At 43.6% G+C, this 25,946-nt stretch overlaps 1 protein-coding gene across 1 annotated transcript; it reads left to right on the top strand.

Annotated features, from left to right (window-relative positions):
• Positions 1-1,635: 1,635 nt before the first annotated feature.
• On the top strand, positions 1,636-25,489 carry mxd4 (MAX dimerization protein 4). The gene is made up of 6 exons (XM_026171190.1): positions 1,636-1,883; positions 2,534-2,633; positions 6,266-6,295; positions 20,739-20,853; positions 22,965-23,127; positions 23,547-25,489. The coding sequence occupies exons 1-6, from the start codon at positions 1,820-1,822 to the stop codon at positions 23,705-23,707; spliced, it is 633 nt and encodes a 210-aa protein (XP_026026975.1). The 5' UTR covers positions 1,636-1,819; the 3' UTR covers positions 23,708-25,489.
• Positions 25,490-25,946: the final 457 nt, after the last annotated feature.

Here is a 25,946-nt window from a genome sequence, read left to right on the forward strand (position 1 = left end):
ATGCAAAACACAGGAAATAAAAGCTTTGGATGTCCATCAATTCATATACAACTTGATTCGCACCTGACTGTGGTTTCTGCATGGCTTGAGATGACTGAGCCAAATTCTGAAACCAATTTTTTTTTTCAAAATGTCAAACGATCTAAAATCACCCGCATCCTGAACAACGTGCACAGTTTTAAGTGGACTGAAAATTCTCCAGCTGATAGCAGTGACAGTACGGTTAATATAATGCTTATAAAGATGATATTCAAGATTTAGCCTGTTTTCTGTGTGTTTTTATAAAGATGGTAGATATTACATATATTTCAATTTGAGTTGGTTTGGCTGCTTGTGGCACCCGTACACAGCTTCACACATTTTAGCTGTAGTCTTTTTTTTTTTCTTTGCACATCGCACTTGTAAACTTGCTGACTGTCACAGACTTAATGTGTATTGTATTAAATCTTGCAATTCATGATATACTGCCTGCAGTTTAAGCACCACAAAGACCCTGTGAAACACATAGTATCAATAAAGTACAACAAGTACCTTTTCCTCATCATCCACACTGAAAGTCACTTCCCCCTCAATGGTATTTCTTCAGAAAGCACTCCCAACAATCTAATATCTGACTGCTAGAAACATAAACTGCCAGCCATGCGAAGCATCTGCAGGCATCCCCCTTATTGCTCCAGCAATTGCAACACCCAAAGTTCAGCTGCAAGCCTACACAGCTGAAAATTAATAAACATTGGGCTTCGCTTCTGATGCACTTTTGCAGATGAAATTAAAGGTGTTGCAGACAGAAAAAGCTGCTATCAGAGATAAAACTAGAAAAATTGGAGTCACACGATTTGAAATATGCTGAGTGATGAATCATGACCTTAAAGTTTTAGAAAAAAAAAAAAAAGGGGGGGGGGGGTATTTTAACGGCACTAAATTAGGTGAGTTTTATTTTATGTTATTTTATTTTGAGGACTTGGGTTTATTAGGACTTGGACTGGACAAAACCAGAGACTTTTTTTAAACCTCAAGGTGGATGCTTTGCTTTTTTAAAACTGCTTTGTAAAAACGAGTTGAGAGAATTTCAAAGGAACTATCTTTATTTTCCTCAAAATACCAGACAAGAAAAGTAGTTCATCTCATATCTTTTGCACCAGTAAAGCCTGCATACTTTCTGCAGACTCATAAAAGACTTTCACAATGACTTGGGCAGGAAATGAACACGAATACTGAAAATTTTTCTCATGTCACACACGCATACGTGAAATTGCTGACGTATATTTAACGGAAGACAAAAAAATAGACCTTGTTGACTAACAGGCCGGAGGGGGCAGTTTACGCTAAAGTCCAAGACCAAAAGCATACTTTTTGAGAAGTCATTAAATTTGGCAACCAAAACAACATCCCAAGTTCAACCGTAGCACACGCCCAAGACTTCCTTCCAGCCAATCAGAGGGCTATTTTCCCGCCTCAACCCTATCATGTACTGAGAAGGCGGACAGCTCAGGCTTGTTGCTAGGGCATGTCCCTGCTCGCTTTAACTGCGCTCAGCCAATAGAGTCGGATCTTATAGTTTCCGCCGAATTATTGGTTGAGACGAATGCCAAACGTTTGCCTATACGGTTTTCCTATTGGCCAGCGCTTCCATCAGTCATTTCAGTGAGTTTTAGTTAGCTGCTGTTGATATGTAGTTTGGAGTCACCAAAGACTCAGAAGTGAACGTAGCCGCGCATACATACCGCTCTGAAACATTTTTTAACGTTTTCATTCCATTCATTTTATGACTTTATGACTAAGTAATTTCTATTTTTTTAAATAACGAGACAACAACAAGATGGAGCTTAATTCCTTGTTAATTCTGCTGGAAGCTGCAGAGTACTTGGAAAGAAGAGACAGAGGTATTTCAAGCTAAACAGACAAGTTGTCAGCATTTCTAAGCCAGTAATTATGTCGTAAATGGGGATTGGGACGGCAACTAACTTCATTTTTTTTAAATAATTTGTTACGTTTTGACGTGCACTGCCATAGTGCAGGTATGATGTCACTTTACAGACAATGGGACATAGACCAGGCGATGGGTGCAAGCTGCACTCTGGGAGTCTGTATGCTAGACAGTGATAGGTGTAAATGTTTAATTTATAGTGTGTCATTTTTTATAAAATATGTTAGTATCATTTCCGAATGTGTGTTGTTGCAATCGAGTGTTTTTCCTTTGGATTTGGATGTAAGAAAATGAGTAAACAAGCCTGACATTGAAAATATAGGACAGAAATCGTTATGCAGCGGTGGCTATATCATAATATAGACCTCGGTGCTAAAAAAGAAAGAAAAAAGACTGCACTTTAATCGATCTTATTAATGATTTATTACGTGTTGTTCCTCTTTAATTGAGTCCCCGGTTGATATTTCACGTCTCAACTATTTCTCCAAAATGACTCACTGTCATCTATTATTATTAGGATGATTGTAATTGTTTTTGTTTATTTGCTTTGCCGTCCTTGCAGACCAAGCTTAAATGTAACACTCATTTTGCTTTCTGTGTTTACAGAAGCAGAGCACGGGTATGCCTCGGTTTTACCGTACAGCGCCGAGTTTTCCCGAAAGAAAACGAAAGCCTCGCCAATTTCCAAAAAAACTCAGAATAATAGGTAAATATAATCCTTTCTCCCTTCCCCCCAGCTTTATTTCTGACTTCATGCCAGCTTATAAAAACACACACTCACTCTCTCTCTCTCACACACACACGCTGTCTCACTCTCCTGTCTGCTGCCTGGGCTGGGCTCTCTGTTTTGGGCTCTCCAGTAAACAGTGCCACGCGTACACTGTCAAGCCTGCTGCTCTCACTGTTCTGTTTCACTCACACCTATCTCTGAGAGGAGAGAAAACACCGCATACGCCCGTAACCTTTCGTTTCTGCACCTTGTCTCACACAGTTGCATCCAACCTCTGGAACTGTGTGAAGCTTTTAAACAAATGTGTGTATGTGTTTGTCTTTTTTTTATGTGGTTGTTGCGTTTAAGCTTTCGTGCTTCTGATGGAAGTAAATTGATATTTGGAAAGGAAAGGGAACCTCAGCCCAGCACACCCAGAGTTCATTACTCGTGTTGTCTGGAGGATTGAGTTGCTCCCACCGAGTTTAACCCCTTTATTGTGCAGCTGTGTAAGAAGTTAAAGCGAAATATATTACATAAGTGCACGGCATAGCTTTCAGTTTCGGTTTGTCTGCTTCTTCTTCTCAGACCAGTGCCATTGGCAGATTAAAGGTCATTTAAAAACAATCATGGCAATTAATGTGTGGCTGTGTAATGTGTGACCTATGAAGTTAAAACACCCGTGCAGGCTTATGTTTGCTTTCTAAAAGCAAAAATAAAACCATCCAAACTTTCAACTAAAAGTAGGCCATGTGACAAAGAAAAGCAGGAAATCCTCACATTTCAGAGGCTGGATCCATTTAGTGTTCAGCTTTTTTTCCCCATCCCCACCAGGCATGGAGAAACTTGCTTTCTAGGCTACATGCAAATTTGGTTGCCCTTCGGTCTCATTTACAGTAAACAGGCTATTGTTGAAATGATTGTGTCAATCTAGTTCCGTTCCTTAGAAGATTAACACATTACGATCTGATTTAATAAAGTGAAAGATAAAAAAAGAAGGGAAAAAAGCATTGGCTAATAATAGTTTAGGGAAGCAAAGTGTGGAAATGGCTCGGCAGTGAGTCTGATGGTTACGACAGTACACGTAGATGTACGCTAGAAAGTAGTGTCATTACGAAGGGTGACACAGAGCATCGGAATCAGCAAATAAGGTGGCGATTGCTGACGCCAGTTGCTGTTTTTTGTCCTCCGTGTCACGCCAGTTTTGTGTCAGGTGACTGCTGAAAAGATAGCTCTGTAGATAAACCCCTTAAGATGAAGAGCGAAAAGGCTTCAAATAATTGCAGATGATACTTGATTTAACTGGCACAGAAATGAATAAAACAGCATTAAATAAACAAAATAACAAAAGTGTTTTTGCACGCATTTCTGACATGGGTATCAGACTTTTAGTGTGGCTCCATTCCCATTGTCTCTGTTAACTTCCACTCCTGTTTACAACGTGTGGGTGTTCTGATATGAAAGTGATACTTGCACTCGTTTGGCAGAAATGTGAAAGCAGCACCTTCCACATTCCTCTAATCCACAAGTTAACGTGCATTATATTTTGTGTACACCCGTGTGATCGAGTGAAGGGGTGTGGTGTGGATGTGGCAGGTGGGTGCGGCGCCTGAATAAGGCGGGCATCTACGCAAGCATATATGACAAACACCAGACCACTCGCTGGGCTTCATGCAGCCAGGCCTGCGTTTCCATACAGAGCTTGGGGCACATCCCCCACCCCCGTTACGCCGTTTCCCTTTTTACACTCGCCCTCAGCTTCTTTTTTTTTTCTTTAAGTGTAGACAGGAGCTGATGCAGGCTCCTAGTTATAAAATCAGAACAAAGCAGTAATGTTTAATGTTACATCTGCAACCTAACACGGATAATGTGTGTTAAAGCGTTTACTTAAAGGCTGTTATGGCCTGTAAATGGCCTGTATTTGTATAGCGCTTTTCTAGTCCCTAAGGACCCCAAAGCGCTTTACACAACCTGTCATCCACCCATTCACACACACACTGGTGATGGCAAGCTACAATGTAGCCACAGCCACCCTGGGGCGCACTGACAGAGGCGAGGCTGCCGGACACTGGCGCCACCGGGCCCTCTGACCACCACCAGTAGGCAACGGGTGAAGTGTCTTGCCCAAGGACACAACGACTGAGACTGTCCAAGCCGGGGCTCGAACCGGCAACCTTCCGATTACAAGGCGAACTCCCAACTCTTGAGCCACGATCGCCCCATATTACCCTGCTTCATCGCTCTGTCACACCATATGTGAAAATTTAGGTCAGCTGACTTCGTTTTCCTCCTCTAATTCCTTGATTTGAATGTAGGAAAACTTTTTGAGTCCTCCCAGCTTGCCTTTTGGCCATTTGTAGCTCATAAAAAAGTGATAAAAGGCTTATTTTAAATGCCTCTGATTGTTAGAGGATGATTTTATGACATGTAAAAGTCCTCCTCATGCCATCCTGTGGTTTTACATAACATGTAAAGGTGTGGGCTAACCTGCTGTAGTTACAGGTCTGTGAACATTCTCTTCCTCGGAATGATTTCCTGGTCGTGCCCTGTGCTTTGACTGGGACATTTCCCTGATTTGTGCAGGTTTGAATAGCACAACTTCCTCCACGATGGCTCTTTGTCGGCTTCTAAGATCAGCCGCCCAACATCCTGTGTTGTCTTTCGGGATGATTTTGTGCAGACGCCACATTATAGCAGTCGCACGGTCAGCTGTAACCCGTTTTGGTGCGCAGGACGGCGTTGTGGCACACAGCTGTGGGAACCAGTGCTTCGCGAGCACAAGGGCGCCTCAAACAGTGGAAAATGTGAAAAGGCTTGTTGTCAGTCTGTCCCTTTTGTTGTTGCTGTTTTTGTTTTTATTGCCGTGGTATCCATGACGGTCTCATGAACAGAGGGCCTGTTTCAGATGGACCGCAGTGCCCTCGCCGCTTCTGGCTGCGTGTCATAATAGGGGTTCTCCTCGGAATAGCCCACACACTGATGAATTCTGTGGCGTCCGGGCCTCCAGACGTCTGAGAGTGTTTTCATCCCGTGTCCACGCTGAGCAGCCGCGGCGGGGGCAGTGGTGCGTGGATGCTGTTTGTATATGTGTAGAGGGGGGCAGGCAGGCTGTGTCACAGATACAGCTCTCTCTCTCAGGGCCATTTTTGCCCTCGTGTGCGTGCTCTCTGACAGATGTCCCACAGAAATGGGAAAAGATTTTAGAAGTCGTTTATCATACATTTCCCAGTCTTTGCATGTCTGTGCCCTTGATCCACCTGACTGGTATCCATAGACAACAAATTTGTCCTGTTTTAAGCATTAAAATACTGCATTTATTTCTTATAGTACAGCAGCATTCAAATGCTTAAGGCCTACAGCCACCGGAAGGCAGAAGAGCAAGAACATAGAGATGAATCTAGGCTTCTCTTTGATCTCTTGACACACATTTTTCTGATTGTTTCTCAGATCTGTTACTTAACATATTTGCCCAAATTGCTTTCATCTGCCTTGCTCTCTGATCAAAACGTGTACTAACTAAGCCTCTCACTATTATACAGAATCTGATGTCATGTCAGATGATTTTTTTGTAGTATTTTAGTAGTAGTAGTGTAGTATTCCTGCCCTGACAGTCATCTTTGTCATTTCAGATCATCGCACAATGAGCTGGAGAAACACAGGTAAGATGACATCTGACCCCCCTCGATCTTGCCCGTGTTTGATTGTGTGTTGAGTGCGTGTGTCTTTTAGTTCCTGACATACAGTGGGGCAAAAAAGTATTTAGTCAGCCACCGACTGTGCAAGTTCCCCCCCCAAAATGATGACAGAGGTCAGTAATTTGCACCAGAGGTACACGTCAACTGTGAGAGACAGAATGTGAAGAAAAAATCCATGAATTCACATGGTAGGATTTGTAAAGAATTTATTCGTAAATCAGGGTGGCAAATAAGTATTTGGTCAATAACAAAAATACAACTCAATACTTTGTAACATAACCTTTGTTGGCAATAACAGAGGTCAAACGTTTACTATAGGTCTTTACCAGGTTTGCACACACAGCAGCTGGTATTTTGGCCCATTCCTCCATGCAGATCTTCTCGAGAGCAGTGATGTTTTGGGGCTGTCGCCGAGCAACACGGACTTTCAACTCCCGCCACAGATTTTCTACGGGGTTGAGGTCTGGAGACTGGCTAGGCCACTCCAGGACTTTCAAATGCTTCTTACGGAGCCACTCCTTTGTTGCCCGGGCGGTGTGTTTTGGATCATTGTCATGTTGGAAGACCCAGCCTCGTTTCATCTTCAAAGTTCTCACTGATGGAAGGAGGTTTTGGCTTAAAATCTCACGATACATGGCCCCATTCATTCTGTCCTTAACACGGATCAGTCGTCCTGTCCCCTTGGCAGAAAAACAGCTCCATAGCATGATGTTTCCACCCCCATGCTTCACAGTAGGTATGGTGTTCTTGGGATGCAACTCGGTATTCTTCGTCCTCCAAACACGACGAGTTGAGTTTATACCAAAAAGTTCTACTTTGGTTTCATCTGACCACATGACATTCTCCCAATCCTCTGCTGTATCATCCATGTGCTCTCTGGCAAACTTCAGACGGGCCTGGACATGCACTGGCTTCAGCAGCGGAACACGTCTGGCACTGCGGGATTTGATTCCCTGCCGTTGTAGTGTGTTACTGATGGTGACCTTTGTTACTTTGGTCCCAGCTCTCTGCAGGTCATTCACCAGGTCCCCCCGTGTGGTTCTGGGATCTTTGCTCACCGTTCTCATGATCATTTTGACCCCACGGGATGAGATCTTGCGTGGAGCCCCAGATCGTGGGAGATTATCAGTGGTCTTGTATGTCTTCCATTTTCTGATGATTGCTCCCACAGTTGATTTTTTCACACCAAGCTGCTTGCCTATTGTAGATTCACTCTTCCCAGTCTGGTGCAGGTCTACAATCCTGTTCCTGGTGTTCTTCGAGAGCTCTTTGGTCTTGGCCATGGCGGAGTTTGGAGTCTGACTGTTTGAGGCTGTGGACAGGTGTCTTTTATACAGATGATGAGTTCAAACAGGTGCCATTCATACAGGTAACGAGTGGGGGACAGAAAAGCGTCTTACAGAAGACGTTACAGGTCTGTGAGAGCCAGAGATTTTCCATGTTTGAGGTGACCAAATACTTATTTGCCACCCTAATTTACGGATAAATTCTTTACAAATCCTACCATGTGAATTCATGGATTTTTTCTTCACATTCTGTCTCTCACAGTTGAAGTGTACCTCTGGTGCAAATTACTGACCTCTGTCATCATTTTAAGTGGGTGAACTTGCACAATCGGTGGCTGACTAAATACTTTTTTGCCCCACTGTAGGTAGTAATTGAAGAGCTTCATGGGGGCTTTCAGGTATTTTCTCCAAATCAGAAACACTAGTACGACAGATCAGATCAGAGGTCGTCTTCAAAGAGCCAAAGATTTAATCTGTTAATTCTTGTGCCTGAAAAACAGATAATAACCTGATTTCAAAGAGCACCTTCACGCTGTCTCCGTTTCACGGATGAAACTCGTGTCCTTGTAAGGAAGAATCTTGGGTTATAATCCTGCCCAGACTGACACTTTGAAAAGAAAAGCAGTAAATCTGGACTTCACCTATCATTCAGCACTGAAATTGGGCTTTTTCTCCTTCCTGGAGGCACAGAATCGCAGCTCATGGTTTGCTTGTGTGTGTGGGGTTTGTGTTTTTTTACTTCACAGCTTTAGAGTTTCTTGTCAGGAAGCAAACGTCTCTTTGATATCAAAAAGGCCTTGCTGCTTCAGAGTAGATTCTTTAAAAATTGCCTTGCAGACAGGAATAAGAAAACAGCTGATGTGACTATCAGCATGTGAGCAGTGGCTGAAAAGGGTGTGTGAGTGTTTGCGTGTGTGAGCGAGCATGACACATGCTGTCACCCACGATGAAGGCCAGTCACATGGCCGGGAGTGAGTAATGGATGTGCGTGGCAGAGGGAAAAACAAGCCCGGACATATTCCTCCCTGACCTGCGAGGCACAGGAAGGCCCCGGCTGATTACACTGCAGGTGTTGAGACACAGGAGTTACCTCATGTCCGACGATGGGTGTGGCTGGTTACCAAGCGCCTGTGACGTCCAGTCAAACTGACAAAAGTGGGTGCCAGTAAAGGGTTTACTCACTTCCTTTGTCATCACCGCAGCCACGAGTTTCTGAAAAAGTGGAGTTTTCATGACAGACATGTCACTGATTCCATGATGGAAGGAAAAGAAGAAGAAGCCCTTTGAAGAATAAAGTTGCGTTCAAACACGCCGTCACATTGCATCATCACCTGTGACAAGCGAGGAGTTATTCTGTATAATTTCATGCCTTGTGTTTTTTCCTGTTTTTGCATTCACCATGCCCGTTTGTGTGGAAACATCTCCACCCTCTTATTTGAAATGACAGGGCTGCATGGTCACAAGGTTTTGCCACGTGGTCCACCCTGAGTCAAACCCCCGTCTGAAAGCGTGGCCACAAATTACATGGTCAGCCACTATACAGGTGTTAACAAGGCTCAGACTCTGCCTTTTGGCACAGCCATGTCTGTTGTACTAGCGACCGTCGTGTGACTAATACGCAACATTGAAACTACTAATAGTTTTTTATAACTGACAAAAAAAGAGACTTCTGAGCTTCTAAAATGAGGCAATTTTTGCTCAAGTACCTTTTGATTTTCTTTTTAAAGCTAATGGCGGCACAAAATGAGCAACTTGAAGAATGTTTTCCTCAAACTTGTAAACGGACATTTGCGTATGACTATCAAGAATCTGGCATGCCACTTGACCACGTTATCAATCGTGATCAGGCTTTTGTTGTAGTCACACGGAAAGTCTATATCTGATAACCAGTAGCTATCATCCAATGAAGATTTAGCATTTTACATTGTTCATGCGCAAATTTATTTTTGAATTTTTAAGACTTCCTCTTCCACACCGACAGATGGACTAAGACGCCTTATCCTAGATATATGAAGCCTTGAATATTCAGCTGCTGGCCTCAGAGTCAGATTACCTAGTATATGAAACTTGCAATGAACCTTTCTGACGAGCTTCTCACATTTGATTTGTAGCTTAAAGATATAAAGAGAAGAGCTTTAACAGACATGCTCAACAAAAGAATTTTTAACTTCTGATTCATAAGAAAACCAAAAGTCTTTAGGTGTCCTGTTCAACCAGTTTAATGAATGTATGACCAGTTCAGGGGTATCTGCTTAAAGCATCAGCCCTGTTTGATCTGCAGTATCGCCTCAGAAATCTGTACCTCCCACACGCCCTTGGACGCGACTCCAGGGAGGTGGCTGCTGTTTGAGCCCTGACTCACTGTCTTTGTTTCTTCGTGTGTTGTTTTTGTTTCCCCCGCTGCTGCACAGAGCAATCCTTGTACTATACATTCACGAGGTAGATAAGGTGGCGGATGAACGTCTCCTTAGAGGCCGAAAGGCATCGCATGTAATAGTACCAAAATCACGTTTTCTTGCATGAGAATGTCCTCTAACCAGATTTTATTAAATAAGGGAACACTTTAGTATGCAGTTTTTAACTTTGAGCAGTTGACAAAAAAATATGAAATTATTTTGTTTCATTAACAACAGATGTTAAAATAAAGGAGATAAAACTGGAAAATGTTGATTGAAATTGGGAAAGACCTGATGTCAAACAAGTTTGGAAGGTGGTTTTCATCTTTTAAGATTTTTTTTGTTTGGTTATTACTTTTTTATTGTTTTTTATTTATTTATTGATTACTTTAAAATTATTTTTTAGAACTGTTTGTCAACAAAGATACCAAACTTTCCACATGCAGCCAAGACTGAAACGGTGTGGCTAATCGGTACATTTGCTGAATAATCAGCTAAATGATTAATCAACTATTCATTGCTGCTGTTATATGAAGCTGATTAAGTTGGAACTTTTTGGCTCTCTGGGTACCGTTCGCTGACCTCGTGCATGCTAGGTGTCTCTGGCAGCTGCTCCGGAGACACCCTGCATATATTTGTGTCCCACTATCAGAGTCAGTCAGCTGCTTCGTGGATGTGGAGTCCCACAGAGTCGGCTGTCCTGACACTTATCTGCTGCAGCCTGATTTTTAGCTGTGACAGCTCTCTATAGACCATCTCTTGAATGACTGTGCTGCTTTTTGTTTTTTTTTTCCTTCCCTCGTCAGACCTGCAGAGCATCAGCTCAGAGTCTATGTGAAACTTAAGTGCAGTGTGTTTGTTCTCCACGAGCATTGCTTCCTTCCCATTTCTGACTTTAACCGCTTTTGATCACGCTTATGACAGCTCAAGTTTCCTTTTCAAGCAACGCCAAGAAATTACGAAACTAGATGTTTTACTTTCCCACATATCACCTGTTTACAGGAAGCCCAAGTCCAGTCTGCATAATCTAAGCTGTCTGGTATGTTTGCCATGCCTGCCTCGATCGAAAAAGAAAAGAGAAATATTTAGAGTTCTATTTTTATCCCCACCCATTTTGGCTCTCAGGTGCTCTTGGTTTCAGTTTTTCGAGATCGTAGCGAAGCTCACGAGTTTGCAGGCTGATTTCGACAAACAGTATCCTCTTACACTACGCTCTGTATCACACTGCAGACAATGTGCAGCAACTGTGGAGCACCCATTGAACTCTGCTTTAAATTTACATGCACTTCATGGACACGGGAGCAAGCCCTCCATTTGTCATGGTCTAGTCTTCTCTCTAATTAAATTTACTCTCCATGTTTCTTCTACTCCCAGCTGTGAATGAATCACTTTTTTTTGGCAGTGAGCAGGTCCTTTTTTCCTCGAGTGAAGCACACTTATGTGTGTCTATGCCGGCCGGGCAGCACCTCTTTGAGTTACGGCAGCGTGCTGGTGGGAGGGATGCCCATCCACGGCCCTGTTACTTCACCTCCTTGACATCTTTTCTTTGCCCCACCCCCACTTTCCAGAGTCCACATCTGTCTTTTCTGTTATCTGTCTTTTTTTCCCTCTTCCTTCTCCTTATTCTCGCTCTCCTTTTCGGCCCTACTAAAAGCCCCTGAGTCAGCAGAAACTTGAGGCAGCGAGGAAGAGAAGGAGGGGCAGGGCTCTCTTCCTTCTCACTCTTTTTTTCTTAGTGACAAAACTCATCTGTTCCCATTTCTCCTGTTTTGAGGTATAAATCCTTGTCGTGTCTTCGATTTTATACCTATGTTTATCCTGTAAATGTGCAACGCTGCTTTTAAGGGCTGCTGTATATCCTGCTTGTTTTGCTTATTTTTTATTTTGAAGTTAAATGTCATGTTTGCCTCTCAGGGGCTGCTACGTAATTAAAGTTTGGAAAGTTTTCATTTTTTCCTTCCAGTTTTGGTTTTGGTGTGACGTCCTCACATGTGACTGCATGTGCACTTTAGTTCCCTGCTGTCACAATGCCAGTTAAATTCCCCTTTTTGTTGGCATCATGGAGGAATCATTGTAGTTAATGATGTCTAATTACAGAACCTGTAGAGCAAGGATGTTGTTATTTGTCATGAGATTGAATCAGCCAGTGCTGAAAGAGTCAACTACATATAGTCGACTATATGGATAACTAAGTTTTTCTTTTATTATCTGGAATAGTTTAAAGGCCGGAAATTATTTTTCCATTATTGTAGTTGATGGTTTTGATTTTAAAATTGTGTAAAAAATTCAAGGTGACATTTTTAAAGTGACATAAAACTGAAAAGTGTAAAAAAACACACACACAAAAAAACTGTCTGCAGACGAAACAGAACAATCTGGGTTGAGTTAAAGATGCAGTGGGAATAAAAATAAAATCTAGACAAGCAAAGACTGGAGGGGGAGAAGAGGCTTAGTTTGAACTTTGACAGGCCTCATCCTGCAGTTCTCTCTCTGATCTAATGGTGCGCTCCATTTGAAGTGGGAAATCAGAAATCACGACTTCCAAGTTGGAATTGTCAACTGGGAAAGTCAGAAAAGCCCCACCAATGACATCACAATCCAAGATGTCGACAGAGCATGTAAACAGTAGTAAAAATGTAAACTGTCTGCAAGTGTCACAAACGCACTGTTAAGTGTTTGCGACACGCTCAAAAAAGCATGCACTGAGCAGTGACGGGGCTCTGTCCACCAACGTGCTACAGCAGTGTTTTTAAAAAAACAGGGATTGCATTATGTCGCTTGAGATGCATGAATGGCTCTACTTTATGTATGAGCAAAAACAAATCCAGTTTTTCCTCGCTTTTCCGACCGCTACTACGAATGCTGAAACGCAATCAACTTGGGAGTTACGCCACTCCCAGCTTCAACAGTCAGCTTAGAGGTAAAGGAATACACAACTGCTGGGGACTACTCCTCAGACGTATGTGTGTACGCTAAAAATAAGCCAGTGGCAACATTTGACTTTTTAGAGCCTAAACAAGGCGTAGGAGGTCTAGTTCTGTCTTGGATTAAAAATTCCATAGTGGATTTTTGTCTTATGGCACTAAATCCTGTTGGATGACTCAACTTAAAAAAAATCTTATATATCTGTCAACTTACAATCAAAATGTAACAAACGTAGTCCTTATTAGTTTGCGTCGTTACCTGGAAGAACATAGGTAAAGAGAGTAAAGTTTGGGTTAGCTGATGCTTTGTCCTAATACATGTGGCCATGTTGGCGTGTAAAAGAAAAGGTTTGTCCAAACGTGTGTGTGTGTGTTTACTTATCCAGGCATGGGACAGTCTGGGTTTGTAGCTGAGCTGTGTGTGACTAAAGGGTAACAAACAGGCCACAGCTGGACGTCAGCAGCAGTGCTCCCATGTGGAATTTTCTCCACCCTGAGGTCACCCAGCTTTAAGAAGTTCATCAAACCCGTTTTTTTGTAAAGCCCGTGGACGATCTGCTCTGGCGGGTGGGTGAGGCGCGGGGGGTATCTTTACACGTAATGCAAATATTTCAGGCCACCGCAGACCTACATTTACAAAAGAATGTTCTCGTTCCAGCTCAGGTGTTACTGTGTTCTCCGCAGTAAACTCGGCTCGTTGGCACAAAACAGTCGGTGCTCATAAAAAAACAGCAGTGTAGGATGCACTTTAACAAGGTGTGTGAATAGCTTTGGGGTTTCCAGGATAGGAAAAAGAGAGCAATTAAAGAAAGACGCAACTAGACACAGAAGTGCGATGACTGAACCATTCATGGTTCGGCCATGGCTGAGGAGGAGGTGGAGAAGGAGGAGACAAAGACATTCTTGAGTGTTGCTGAAGGGAGGAACTTGAGGCAGTGTAGGACGTGGCTGTTATGTGTGTCAGCCAGGCACCCTGAAATTCAGGTCAGCGGAGCATACACACATACACTGGAATGCAGAGTTAAATAAGAGAAGCGGCTTATGGGGAAAGTTTGAAGATGGATGGCAGGTGGGGTCACAGAACTAGCAGGCCGAGTATTACTAGAATGCTTCGCATTCAGCGCTGTCTGCTTTTTTGGCACAAGTGAGCCCCAAGTGAATGTTTGTATGATTATGCACTGATAGGCAAGATTACAGCTGCAGGCATTCTGGTTTTGCACTTTTGTCCAGCAGTAGTTTTAAACCTTTTGGTAAGCGAGCTCTAAATCAGCTACTTGGAGAAACAACGTAAAAGTGGAAGGTAGTGGAAATCTCTTCTTTCCTCTTTTCCTGACCCCTCTGGATTTTTTCGTAGGCAGGCCCAGACCTTCATGCAGGACCCCACCCCACTGCTCTAAAACCCTCCTTCAGATGTAAACAACTCCAACTTTTACAGTCAACATGGAGCCAGGAATCCTCTCTCATGCCACTAGATTCCTGCATGTTAATCATTGACAAGGACCATTATAAAACCAGAGCGCCCCATGTCAGGGGAACGTGTTTATGGTGCTTGCTGAACTTGTCTCTGCTAGTCTGTCCCAAGATTTGCGAGATGTACTTTTCATGGCACGCAGGGAAAGGCAATTAATGTCCAGGTCTGTCATCTGACGTTGGCATTGAAATGGGATGTGCAGAGAAAAAACCTTCCTCTATTTTTAAGCCTCCGCCATCTCTGTTTCGCTCGCACGCTCTCCCCTTTAAAATCTGTTTGACATCTGTTTCTCTGTTAACACCGCAGTAAGCTGGCTGTGCTGAGAAAGGGATTTTGTAATGATCCTCGCTCGCACAGGGGGGATTGTTTGAGTACACGAAAACAATCAAATGAATCTAATTACTTGGCATTCCCAAGCATGCCCCGTGGAAATTCCAGTTTGTTTTGTGGAAATTGTACTACAGTGAGTGAGCAACACACTGCTTCTACTCTTTCCTGTTGTTTAATCACCAGAAAAGCATGCTGAGCTTTTCCTTTAGAGTAATTCACCGATAAGTGAAGTAACCTCCCTCTGCCTGCTTTGCTGCAATCGTGTGTGTGTTTTCAGGTTTCTGTTTGCTCCTCGCGTGTGAGAGCAGAGTCATGTGAGAGCGAGCTCCATGTTCCTGCCGTCAGGAGAATGTGTTTATGGGGGACTTGTATCCGTCTGTCTCACCTTACAGAGTTGTCACTGCACACAGTGGGCGTGTGGGTGTGGCGTCCCCGAGAAAACAAACATAACTCGTCCCAGACGACTGACATTTCATATGAGCGAGATAAAGACTTCTTGTGTCTCCCTGCGCCTCGGTGCGTGCCTTTCTTCTCACTGGCGTGGGCAGCGTGGTGAACCACTCTGTCAGTTTCACATGAGCGTGTCTTATTTTTCTGCCGTCTTGTTTTCCGTGAGATCGCTGTTAAATGGGAACGCTTACGGGGCTGACCTGCAGGGTGACAGTGAGACTAATAAAGGCTGGGTGTGTCTTGTGTTTCTGTCGGCAGGCCACTGGGCAGGGTCTCAACTTCCCTGCTCTCTCACTCCTGAAGATATATTCAGCCTGATATAAACCTGTAGCAGAAATTGCCATGTTTATAGCTAACAACAAAAAATAGTTTTGGTTTCTATGGCTGCATGGATGGTAACTGTACAGGTAGTACATTTTTTATGCAATAAAAGGGGGCGTGGTCGTTTTCAATGTCAAGTTTATGGTGACTAGGCTGTTCATGCTTGGCTGCAAATTCGCTCTCGACCGTGTTTATGGTGCTGTTTTCTGACTAATAACAAGCTCTGCTGTGGTTAATTGTACTTACTACCGGGTTTCAGAGTCTGTGTGATACTTAGCACTTCTGGATCTGGGGGAAAAAACACAAACAACCAAAAGGTTAAAAGTGGCTTTAAAATGTGACTTGAATGTATGACATCACGGTGCCTGTGTCCATCTTTTATATGCAGTCTGCGGTTATGTCATATAATCAAACAAGCAGTCAGAGAGTCACATGGGTTTAAAGCAAACCTTCAGGTTAAAGAAACTTATTTAAAAACAAATGTAATCACACGATAACCCAAACTAACTACTGCAGGTTATTTGGAGGTAAAACCTGAAGTGGACAAGTACAAAATATCAGTAGGAAGTCCACAAGCATGTGCATGTACAGCTATGGTAAAATACATGGTCTTAGCCTTGTTTTTTAAGCTTTGCTGTAAGAATAACGAATAAAACTATAAGAATAACAATTCCTCAAGAACACAGTTTTTGTATCCTCTCATATGCGTCTTGAGATTGAATGACTGCAGTTCTGTGCCTGCTTAAAGCTGAGCTGATCAGAAACTCTTCTTCATCTTGATGTCTTGTGGGCTCAGCTCAAAAGGAAAATAAACAAACAGGCATAGTTGTTGCATTTTCTGCTTCTGGGTACTGGGGCAGCTCTAGCACTGAGAGCTAGCATTGTATCATGGCTTCTGATGACCTTTGACCTCTGTTTAGTAGGCCTGGCCCTGTGCCAGACAATCCACTCAGCCCTGTGCATATGGGTGGAGGAATGTGCTGGGCTGCAGTGAGCTCATTAAACAGTACAGTGAGCGAGGGGTGAAGGTCTGTTGTTTGCACTAGCTCGCCTTCTCAGGCCCTTTGTGTGCCGATGGAGCCTCCTGAGGGACACTGTGTCCACCAGGAAAGTGTGTGTGTGCGAAAACACTGCACAAATGGTCACTGCAACCTTTTTCCTCTGGTGCACAATACATCAATACCCCTAACGTGCACACCCAGCCTGCCACAGATGCACTTGAGCTGGAAAACAAGATATATTGTTTTCCTTCCAAGGCCCAGAGTGTGAGGAGGTCTGTGAGAATGGCCTGATCTGTACCCGACAACCTTGGAGCGCAAGTCAGCGGTTTGGCTTGTTCCAGTTTCAGCAGTGTGCAGCTTTCTGAGCAAAAGTTCCTTTTTTTTTTTTCACCTCCCCGGCGTAGTCTGTGCTTTGTTTTGGCTCTGAGCTGCTGATGGAGAAAAAAGATGGAGGGGGAGGGAAGGCCAGAGATCAGACACAATCATCCCGTGGTGGCAGCACATGAGAACAGTCAGGTGGTGATTTCTGGGCAGAAAACAAGTTGATCAACCAGATTCACTATTAAATCCTCAACTGCAGGCAGGAGTATGGGGCAGTCTGATTTAGCATTTTTAGCAGTTTTTATTTGCAAACTTTTATAAACAAACAAACAAAAGGAGACCTCTTGCAAATATTGATATTGTTGTATAACGAAGCTCCAATCCTTTCAAACAAAATCTGCCTCAACCCCAAATCAAAGGCTATCCTATTTTCATACCAGACAAATTGGAAAATTTGCAGTGATTCACAACCATGTGGCCCGGTGATGGGGGCAGTCTGCTTCCCATCATTAACATAGCATATGCGTTCACCTCGTGCAATGCTTTGCACAGCGGTTTTAGGCAATCTGATAAAACTGCGTGACCGGGGCTTTTTTAAGTAATAACAAACCTGTGTGAGAGGGGGTCCTAAACCCCGCTCCGAATCAGCTGTGTGCTCCTGAAGAAAAATTTCTCGTGGCGGGAGAACCCCTGCTGCTGCTGCTAATGCGAGGGAGCTTTCAGGGACACACGTGCCAGGTTTAATTCTCTTAATTATATGCAGCTAAGCGCCTGATTCTTCTCGGCCGGGGCAGAGTGCACACTTTTGTTACTGTAAGGTTAACTAGTGGGGATGGTGTGGGAAAAGCTAGGTGTTTCCCCTCATTTTAACCTTTGTGTAATGCTAGGCTAACCATATGCTGGTTTCACCTTCATAGTTAGTATTCAGATATCAGAGCAGTATCAATCTTCTCATCTGAAATAGTGAACAAGTGGGTTTTTGTTCACCAGTTTCATGAACTGAAGATCTGCTAAGATACGTTTTTTTCTTTAACCGCAGAGATCACATTTGAGAAGAATTCTTCACAGGGGGGCAACGACGAACTTTTTAGGTGCAGCCGACAGACACCGGTCTCCACCAGTCATTGCATATGAATGCAGAAAAAATAAAAACCAAAGCTTCTTAAAGACTGACCCATTATTGCTTGATAGCAGGTGTGGACTGAACCAAGACCGACTCAAATTTTGAAAGCACAACCTTTGTAAGCCAGAGAGCTTCTGGAAACAAATATTTTGTCTCTGGCCTGCAAATTCTTCTTACTCATTTTTAGCTATTAAAGTTGGGTATATATTAAAAGTGTTCTGACACTTGGATGGCAAAAGGGGAGGGGCCTCCTTGAGGTTTTCTAAACCTGTCCAGTGGGCTATATTTGAGTCTTTCCCGAGCCGATTCTGTCCCCCATCCTGGGGGAAGGCAACTAATCCGGCATAACAAAGCGAAAAAATGTTACATGTAAGACCCTTTCCAAGAAGCTGTTAGCCCACATATTTGGCGAATCAGCCAACCCTAGCAAAATAATATTTTCATTTTGGTCCCGGCAGCATTTCACTTTATTTTTTTATCTTTTTTGCAGCTGCAGAAAACATGGGTGTGGTCTTCTCCCTTTGGTGGCGAGTTTGTGCGTTTAACTCTTTGCTCATTTGTTTCTTATGTGGTCAAAGGGCACCAGGGCACACTTCTCTCTTCTGCGTGGCAGGTAAAATATGAGGCCAGGATACATGAAGGGCCTAAGGTGAATAACACTGGTGAAAAAACACGGAAAAAGAGTTTTCTTGAGGTGGGTAGTTGGGCAGAGTATTCAGGGAAACGCCTTGTTTTTGTTTTTTGTTTTTCGCTATGAGAGAGCAGTGGGGGCAGGGTGAAGTGCAAGATGGTTGCCCATTGGCTCAAGTTACCCTTTGGATGATGCGTATGGAGCGCTGCCTAGTGCAGCTGAGCACACTGCACTGAAAGGGTCCTTTTTTCAAACCAGAGAGAAAGTCATCCACATACTCGGACCCCGCTGCAGAACTCCTGCTCCTCCCTGCCTGCTTCCCCTGGCTGCAGACCAAGCGCTTCATGTGGCTCGAATGGGGTAAGCTGGAGGTGGCCCCCACCCCTGTCCTCAGAAGACACTTGTTTTCCAGTGGGATGAGGGTGTGTTAGTGTTGGCAGGGTGGAGCAGAGAGTTGAAGGGGTTCAGCGGATGGGGGGTTAGGCGGACTTGCCTCCTGGGAGAGGAGGTAATAAAAGACTGAGAGCACTTTCACATGACCCTTTCACACACCTACGTGCACCTGTAGAGAGATGACACGTTGTTTATTAAAGCCATATCTTTCTGTTTTTAAGATTATTTTCTTAATAATTGTGCAATCAAATCCATCAAAATCGATACTGTGCATGAAGTGAGACTGGTCAGATTTATTGCCCACAAGATGTCTCTGGTCGAGGTCTAAGTGAAACAGACGTGGCTACTGAGATGGTCTCATTTTGCATAAAAATGAAGGTGACGCCCTTCCTGAAAAAGAGCTGGGGAGAAAAAAAACACAGAGTGTGTAAAGATTGTGTATGATTGCACACTAACCGTGGACTCAAAGAGAGCCTCATTTCTCTGATTAGGTTTATCTAAGCTGCGGCAATGGCTGGTGGAGACCTTGTGTTGTTGGAGTTTGTTTACCATATAGTCAGAGTTCCTCAAAGGAACAGGAGAAAGGCAGTAGTGGTGGTGGTGGAGGGAAGGCTAGCTCAGAAGAATGAAACAGTTCATGGACTAGCTTGACTAATGGAGGATTCAAAGGCCTTTTTGAACAAGTCTGAATGGAGCAAAGTCAGAGAGGGGATCTTGCTGATAGGATCTTCTCTTAAATAACATACAGTATCCATAAAAAATGTAACTCTGTCTTCACTGTCTCTCATATAAACATCCAAATGACGCTGTTTACTCGAGGATCCAGGGCAGGGTTGTTGGCCTGCAGGGCTTTGGCAGGGATGCAGGGTTCACAGTTTCGCTCTGCGACCTTATCACAGCTGCCATTTTGATTGGTGACTAATTTTTTTCTCTTCTTTTGCACGTTTTCTCGGTTTTAGCGTACGGTGGGTTTGCCATTTTGCGCACACGAGGTTTGGAAAATGTCGGTCAGACAGCTGTGCTGGAAAGTATGGGGACTACTATACTATGCACAGTGATATTTAGGTCAGCGTGTAGCACACTGGCACTCTGCCCATACGCTAGTGAGTGTGTGCACATGTGTTCAGAAAATTGTGAGCAGGTTTGGGGAATGAATAATCACCTCATAAATGAAAAGTGCATACATGAAAATCCCAAAAGTGTGTGTGTGTGTGTCACATGTTAGCTTACAAGAAGAAGATGGATAAACCGTGGCTGGATTTCTAACAATCTAATCATTAACACAGTATATCTCACTATTTTTATTATAATATTTGCAGTTGCTCGTGAACTCTTGATTAGTTCACTAATCACTGTTTGACGTAGCTCGTCTCAGATCATTACGCACAGCAGTGACAGTAAATGTAAGACTATCTGTGTCAATTTTGCACAAGTACAGCACAGCCTGCGCTTTGTTGTGGATGAGGAGCTTTGAACATGACTAACCACAGATCCTCTGAACCCCTCAACCCTTTGAAAATGTCTCACGGTCAAGCCCAGAGTCAAAGTGAAACCAAGCGTGCAAAAGAGCGTCAGGCCACGATCGCGCAACATTCGCTCGCGAGAGCAGGACATGTAAAAAGGAAAAAAGAAAAATCGGTGTGTGCTTCTCATGCACACACCGATTTTTGTGTGTGCATGAGGTTTTGTGGAGGTTCTTTCTCACTTTCTGCCGGTGGATGTGTGCTGACTCACTTCTGTGTTTGCTTGTGTGCTTGCAGACGTGCCAAACTACGGCTCTACTTGGAGCAGTTGAAGAAGCTGGTGCCTTTGGGTCCAGACAGCACGAGACACACCACTCTGAGCTTGCTAAAAAGGGCCAAGATGCACATCAAGGTACTAAAATGCACAAACCTTATGAATCATTCAAGTGTTCACGTGGCACATCGCATGCTGGATTTAAGCGACGCATACATTTTAATGTTTTCACCAAGCATTTATCTGATGGAGTGTTAGGGCCACTTTAAGAAAAATATGTTGTTCTTTTTAAGATTATTGTCAAAAAGTGGAGATTGAAGTTGTCGTTTCAAGTCAAACAAACTGCCAGGGCTGCTCTGTAAAACGCCTTGTGTACATGAGTTAGTGAAACAACATCAAACATCAGCTGTCTTATTGTGTGTTGTGACACAGCATATCCATCCCCTCCGTACCGCACGAGGGTGTAACCATCGGCATCCTCTCATCTGTCCATTGTCAGCTATTTCATTTTGCATGAATCCGACCAGCTCTTTGAAATTTTTTGAGGCTTTTTCTTTCTGACCAGAAGCAGCTTTCTGCACCATCTGTTCAACATTCTTATATTTGTCACCACACTGTGTTTAAGTGCCAAAAGAGAAATCATTTCCTTGTTACTAAAACTGATTCGAGTGTAATTTCATTAACTCACAAGGCATTTTGTAGAGGGTACTCTTAAAATAACACAATGCGGCCCTAATACTCTTTCGCAGTATGATGAGTGAATTTTTTCCTTATATTTTATTTTCTGAATAAACTATTGACGCTCCTCTGTGGGGAGGACCCCCCTGGAGGGGCACCGAGCCACTGTGCATGGGTGTGAACACCCAAGAGAAGAAAAATTAAATTAAAAATTAGATCCAAGTGAGAGGACTTAACTTTTTCTTTTTTTTTTTTTGCTTTTGGAAATGGGGTCATACCAGAAGAAGCATGAGAACCTCTAGACTAAGCAAACAGAGTAATCTAAAAATCTTCTCTGTACCAGCTTCATGCTCTACTTCTCCTGTTTCCTCTAAGAAATTTTTTTCTGCACTTTAAGTGTGTCGTTGTTTTCTAATTGTTCAATCAGGATGGATCGGTGCTCAATGAAAATAAAAATCAAACAAAAAAGAAGAAGAAAAAAAAAATCTTAACACAGAGCCTTCAAAGTAAAATATGTGGGAGACTTTGTGGCTGATGTTTAGATTGTGTATTTAATATTTGGCTTTGCCAACTTTTCCTCCATGGTTCATTAAACTGTTTCACTTCACAGACACCAAGTGACGTGCTAAAAAATGCTCTGCAGCAGCAACTAGTGAGCGGAGCTTAAAAAAAGTAGCAGCAGTGCTTCTACCCGTGCTGTAGAAGACCAACCATAAGTAGACTTTAGGACACGCCGCACTGATCTTGCTGTTTACAAGCAGCAACAGTGTGGTTGGTGGAAAATCCAGACGTAGCGAGTTTTAACCCTTCATTTCCTGTTTACTAAGCATGTCCTCTCTGCTCAGACGACCTGCGCTAATTCTCGGCATTGCGACCGTTTCTTCTTACGCGAGTTCGCTTTGATTCACCACTGAAAACCTTCATATACAAATAAGGGCACAAAAAAAAAAATCGAACCCCACTCTGAGTCAAAATTTGACTTTGAGTTCAAGTTTATTTTTAGTTTCAAACCCGTGAACCTCACACAGTCATTTGGCTACTTCCCCAATAAAATGTTGAAATTCAAGGTCGTGTTGTAACTTTGACAGAGATCTGATTTAAAGCAGATAGAAGATAAATCTGGTTTCATTTTTTTTGTTAACTTGATGAGATCAAAAACAAGAACTAATATTCATGTTTCAGCTAAAGTAATACTTCACCCTGCAGCAGTGATACAATAGGAAAATACTGTGGTCGTCACACTAGGAAGAAGTGTTGTCTTTTACTGCAGAGGAAGCTTTTTTGGTCTGGATTGTGGGTTTAACCATGTGTATTATGTGGTGTGCAGTAAAGAGAAGGCAATTACTAGAACCCTGCACAGGCATGGACTGAGGTTGCAGATGAAAAAAATCCATGTCTGCAGAACAGACACCTTTAAACCAGTCTTAAGTATGCTAAGGAAGAAAATATGTATACTAGAGGTCTTCACTTCAGTTGCATACTTTAAAGGCAGAGCAAAAACGGGGAGGTGGTCCAATCCGGTGAGCATGGTCGTTAATTTTTCGGCATTTTTGTGTGTGCTTTGTGTGCAGAAGCTGGAAGAGCAGGACAGGAAGGCTTTAAATGTGAAGGAGCAGCTTCAGAGAGAGCACCGCTACCTCAAACGCCGCCTGGAGCAGCTCTCCGTGTCCGGATCTGTGGAGCGCATTCGCACCGATAGCATGGGCTCCACCATCTCCACCGACTCAGAGCAAGGTAGGCTGTCCTTAAAGAGCCAATCACACCTTTCTGGATTGCACTTAGACATGGATTGCGCGCCGTATTATTAGAGTACACTGTAAACGCTCTCCATGAGCCGGTTCTTTGTGCCTCAGATGTCTCTGTAGTGCTTAGTTTGAACTGTTGAGGTATGTTTGATATTCCTGAACGAGGTAACACACATGCAGTTGTTTGTCATTGTAAGGGATTATCTGCTGGGGCACAAAGATCTGGCTGTTTGTGCGGAGGTAATGGCTGCCTAAATCTGGGTTTAATCTCCAGGCACAGCAGGCTTCCTAATAAATATGCCCACGTACTGGTTGTGTGGAAATAAACAGTTTCTTCTCTCTTGATCAGTTTCTAGCAACACTAACACCCCCCAAAACATTGTGTATTTTTTTCCTTCTTGTGTACAGAGGTGGACATCGAGGGCATGGAGTTCACGCCTGTTGAGGCAGACAGCGTGGACAGCATCAGCGACGGCGAGGAGGAGGACCAGTACAGCCTCCAGAGCAGCTCCAGTGACAACAGCTACACGGGCACACATTCCCACAGACTGCAGCCACACCACTGTTAGACCCATGGCGGACATCCATCTGTCGACCAGCTTCCTCACCCATCCACGCTTCCCTCACCTCATCCCCCTCCCTCCCACTCTCCCCCTTTTGTGTTCACCTACGCCGCCCACTACCTACACCACCTACACAAGACCACGATGGCAGTACCCCCGAGCCTATTCTGTCCACACTTAAGACTTGCTGACTTTTCCTCCCTTCTCTGACCACTGATCCTACCTCACCATACTGTATCCTGCCTGACCCCGCCCCCTCCTTACACACCTGCCCTTTTTACCACCCAAACAGCGCAGAGCAGAGCTTGTAGTTTTTAATCTGGGTTCTGTGGTCAGGTGCGCAGCTTTGACCTGTTAATTGGTTCGAGAAAAGTAAAAGGAGAGAGTTATTATCAGGTGGCAGTAATACCACACACAGTTTGTGATATAACAGATGAAGCAGTTTGGTTTGTTCTGCAGTATATGCAACATTGGGAACCTCGGTAGTCATTTTCATCATACAGATTCTTCCCTTTTACACAACAGGATTGTGCAGGAGGTGTCCTGTCCTTTCCTTGAAACATCTGATTGGTGAAAAATGACGAAACCTTTAGAGTTTCTCATTTGGAGGCGGTGGCAGGATGTTCTCAAACCGCTGCCACCGCCCGAGCGTACCCAGTATGGGAAGCATTTTGCTTCACTTTTCGTGCGCATCGAACAAACAAAGCACGACTCTGATACCTTCACAGTCACTGTGCACTTGCGAGAAGTTTATCCACCACATCGAACTCTCCACAAAACGGTGAATTAAGCTTGCCCTTAAATGTCCAAACTTCTTACTGACTCAACTCTGCACACATGCTGAAAATGTGTCCACAGACCACCTGAGAAGGTTCGAGAGCTGCAGCAGAGCAGGAAGAATGTAAATAGATGTACAGATACTGTAGAAACCCTCGTGTCTCCCCTCTGGTTGGGTTGCCTAACCACTACTCCACACTACTGACCACTACACTATACCACCCTATGGTGTGGATGGACTACTATGTCAAACAATGAGAAAAAAAAAGGAGTTTCCTCAAAACTAAAACTCTACTCCTTACATTTGACTCAAATCTTGTTTCCTTCTCAGTAGCTAATTGATGTAGCAATAAATACATGAGGCAGGTGCTTCCTCTGAGTGTTTAATCGATTCTGGCAGACCATGAGGTTCTATGGGAGACTTTTTTTTTTCTATTTTTCTTTTTTTATTTCTAGATGGGGATTTGTTGCTCACCATTAACAGACCTGCATCTCCTTCACTAACGGATGCTTCTCTGTGAGCGCGTCACCATCTACCCAGATCTCGCATTTCTCTGCAGCTCTTGTCGCCTTCTCGGTCAGAAGTCGGTGGTATTTTAAATATTTGTTTAAATCGATTAACAAGTCAAAGCTGTAAACACCCGGGAGGGGAGGGAGGGCAAGCTTGTAGTGATTTGTTCATTTTAGAGGCACTCGTTTTTATCTAACCTAGCAAACTAATCACTTTCCTTATCCCCTCGGCTGATCTGTGGCTTATTTGCGAAGCTTCGGGCACGGCTGAACACCGATGTAGGTGAACCTTGTTCTCTAACCCGTCTGTAACTTATGCACATTAGTCACTGTTGACGAACGAGGCGCTTCTGTCGCTCTCTGACCGTTTAATAATCCTTAGCCCCGGTCTCTGGCAGTCCTTTAGAGCTTGGCACTTTAAAAAGAAAAAGAAAAAAAAACACACAGACACAAAAAGGGGCAGGCCATTGAGACGGATCTGACCCCACCCAAAAAAAAAAAGAAAAGAACTACAAAAGACTCGAATGAAAAAGAAAAATACTTGCATACAGAATCTACTCGTCACTGAAAGTGAGTTTAGCCAGTGTAGTCTATATTTCTTGTATTAAATTTTGTATTATATTTTCCTAAATGTTCTCTTGTAATGAAAAGACAAAAAAGAGTGAGTATATCTATCTTATCTATATATAAAAAAATATATATATATAAATATATATAAAAATATGAGTGACAGCCAGACAGACAGGAGGCCAGGCTTGATGAAGGGAGAGTGGGAGCAGGGGAGCTGATAGACTGGCCCCTCTCCCTTTGGGTGACTCTCCTGCTGTCATTCTGTGCCTTGGTGAGCCTTCGACCTCCCTCCTCCTCCTCCTCTTTGGCCCTTACTCAGGTCACGCTCCCCCCTGTCCTCTCCCCCTCTCGCTTGCATCCCTCCCTCCTCCTCCTCTGGCGGGGCCTT

Source organism: Astatotilapia calliptera, chromosome 6 (assembly GCF_900246225.1).
Source record: "Astatotilapia calliptera chromosome 6, fAstCal1.2, whole genome shotgun sequence".
NCBI lineage: Eukaryota > Metazoa > Chordata > Actinopteri > Cichliformes > Cichlidae > Astatotilapia > Astatotilapia calliptera.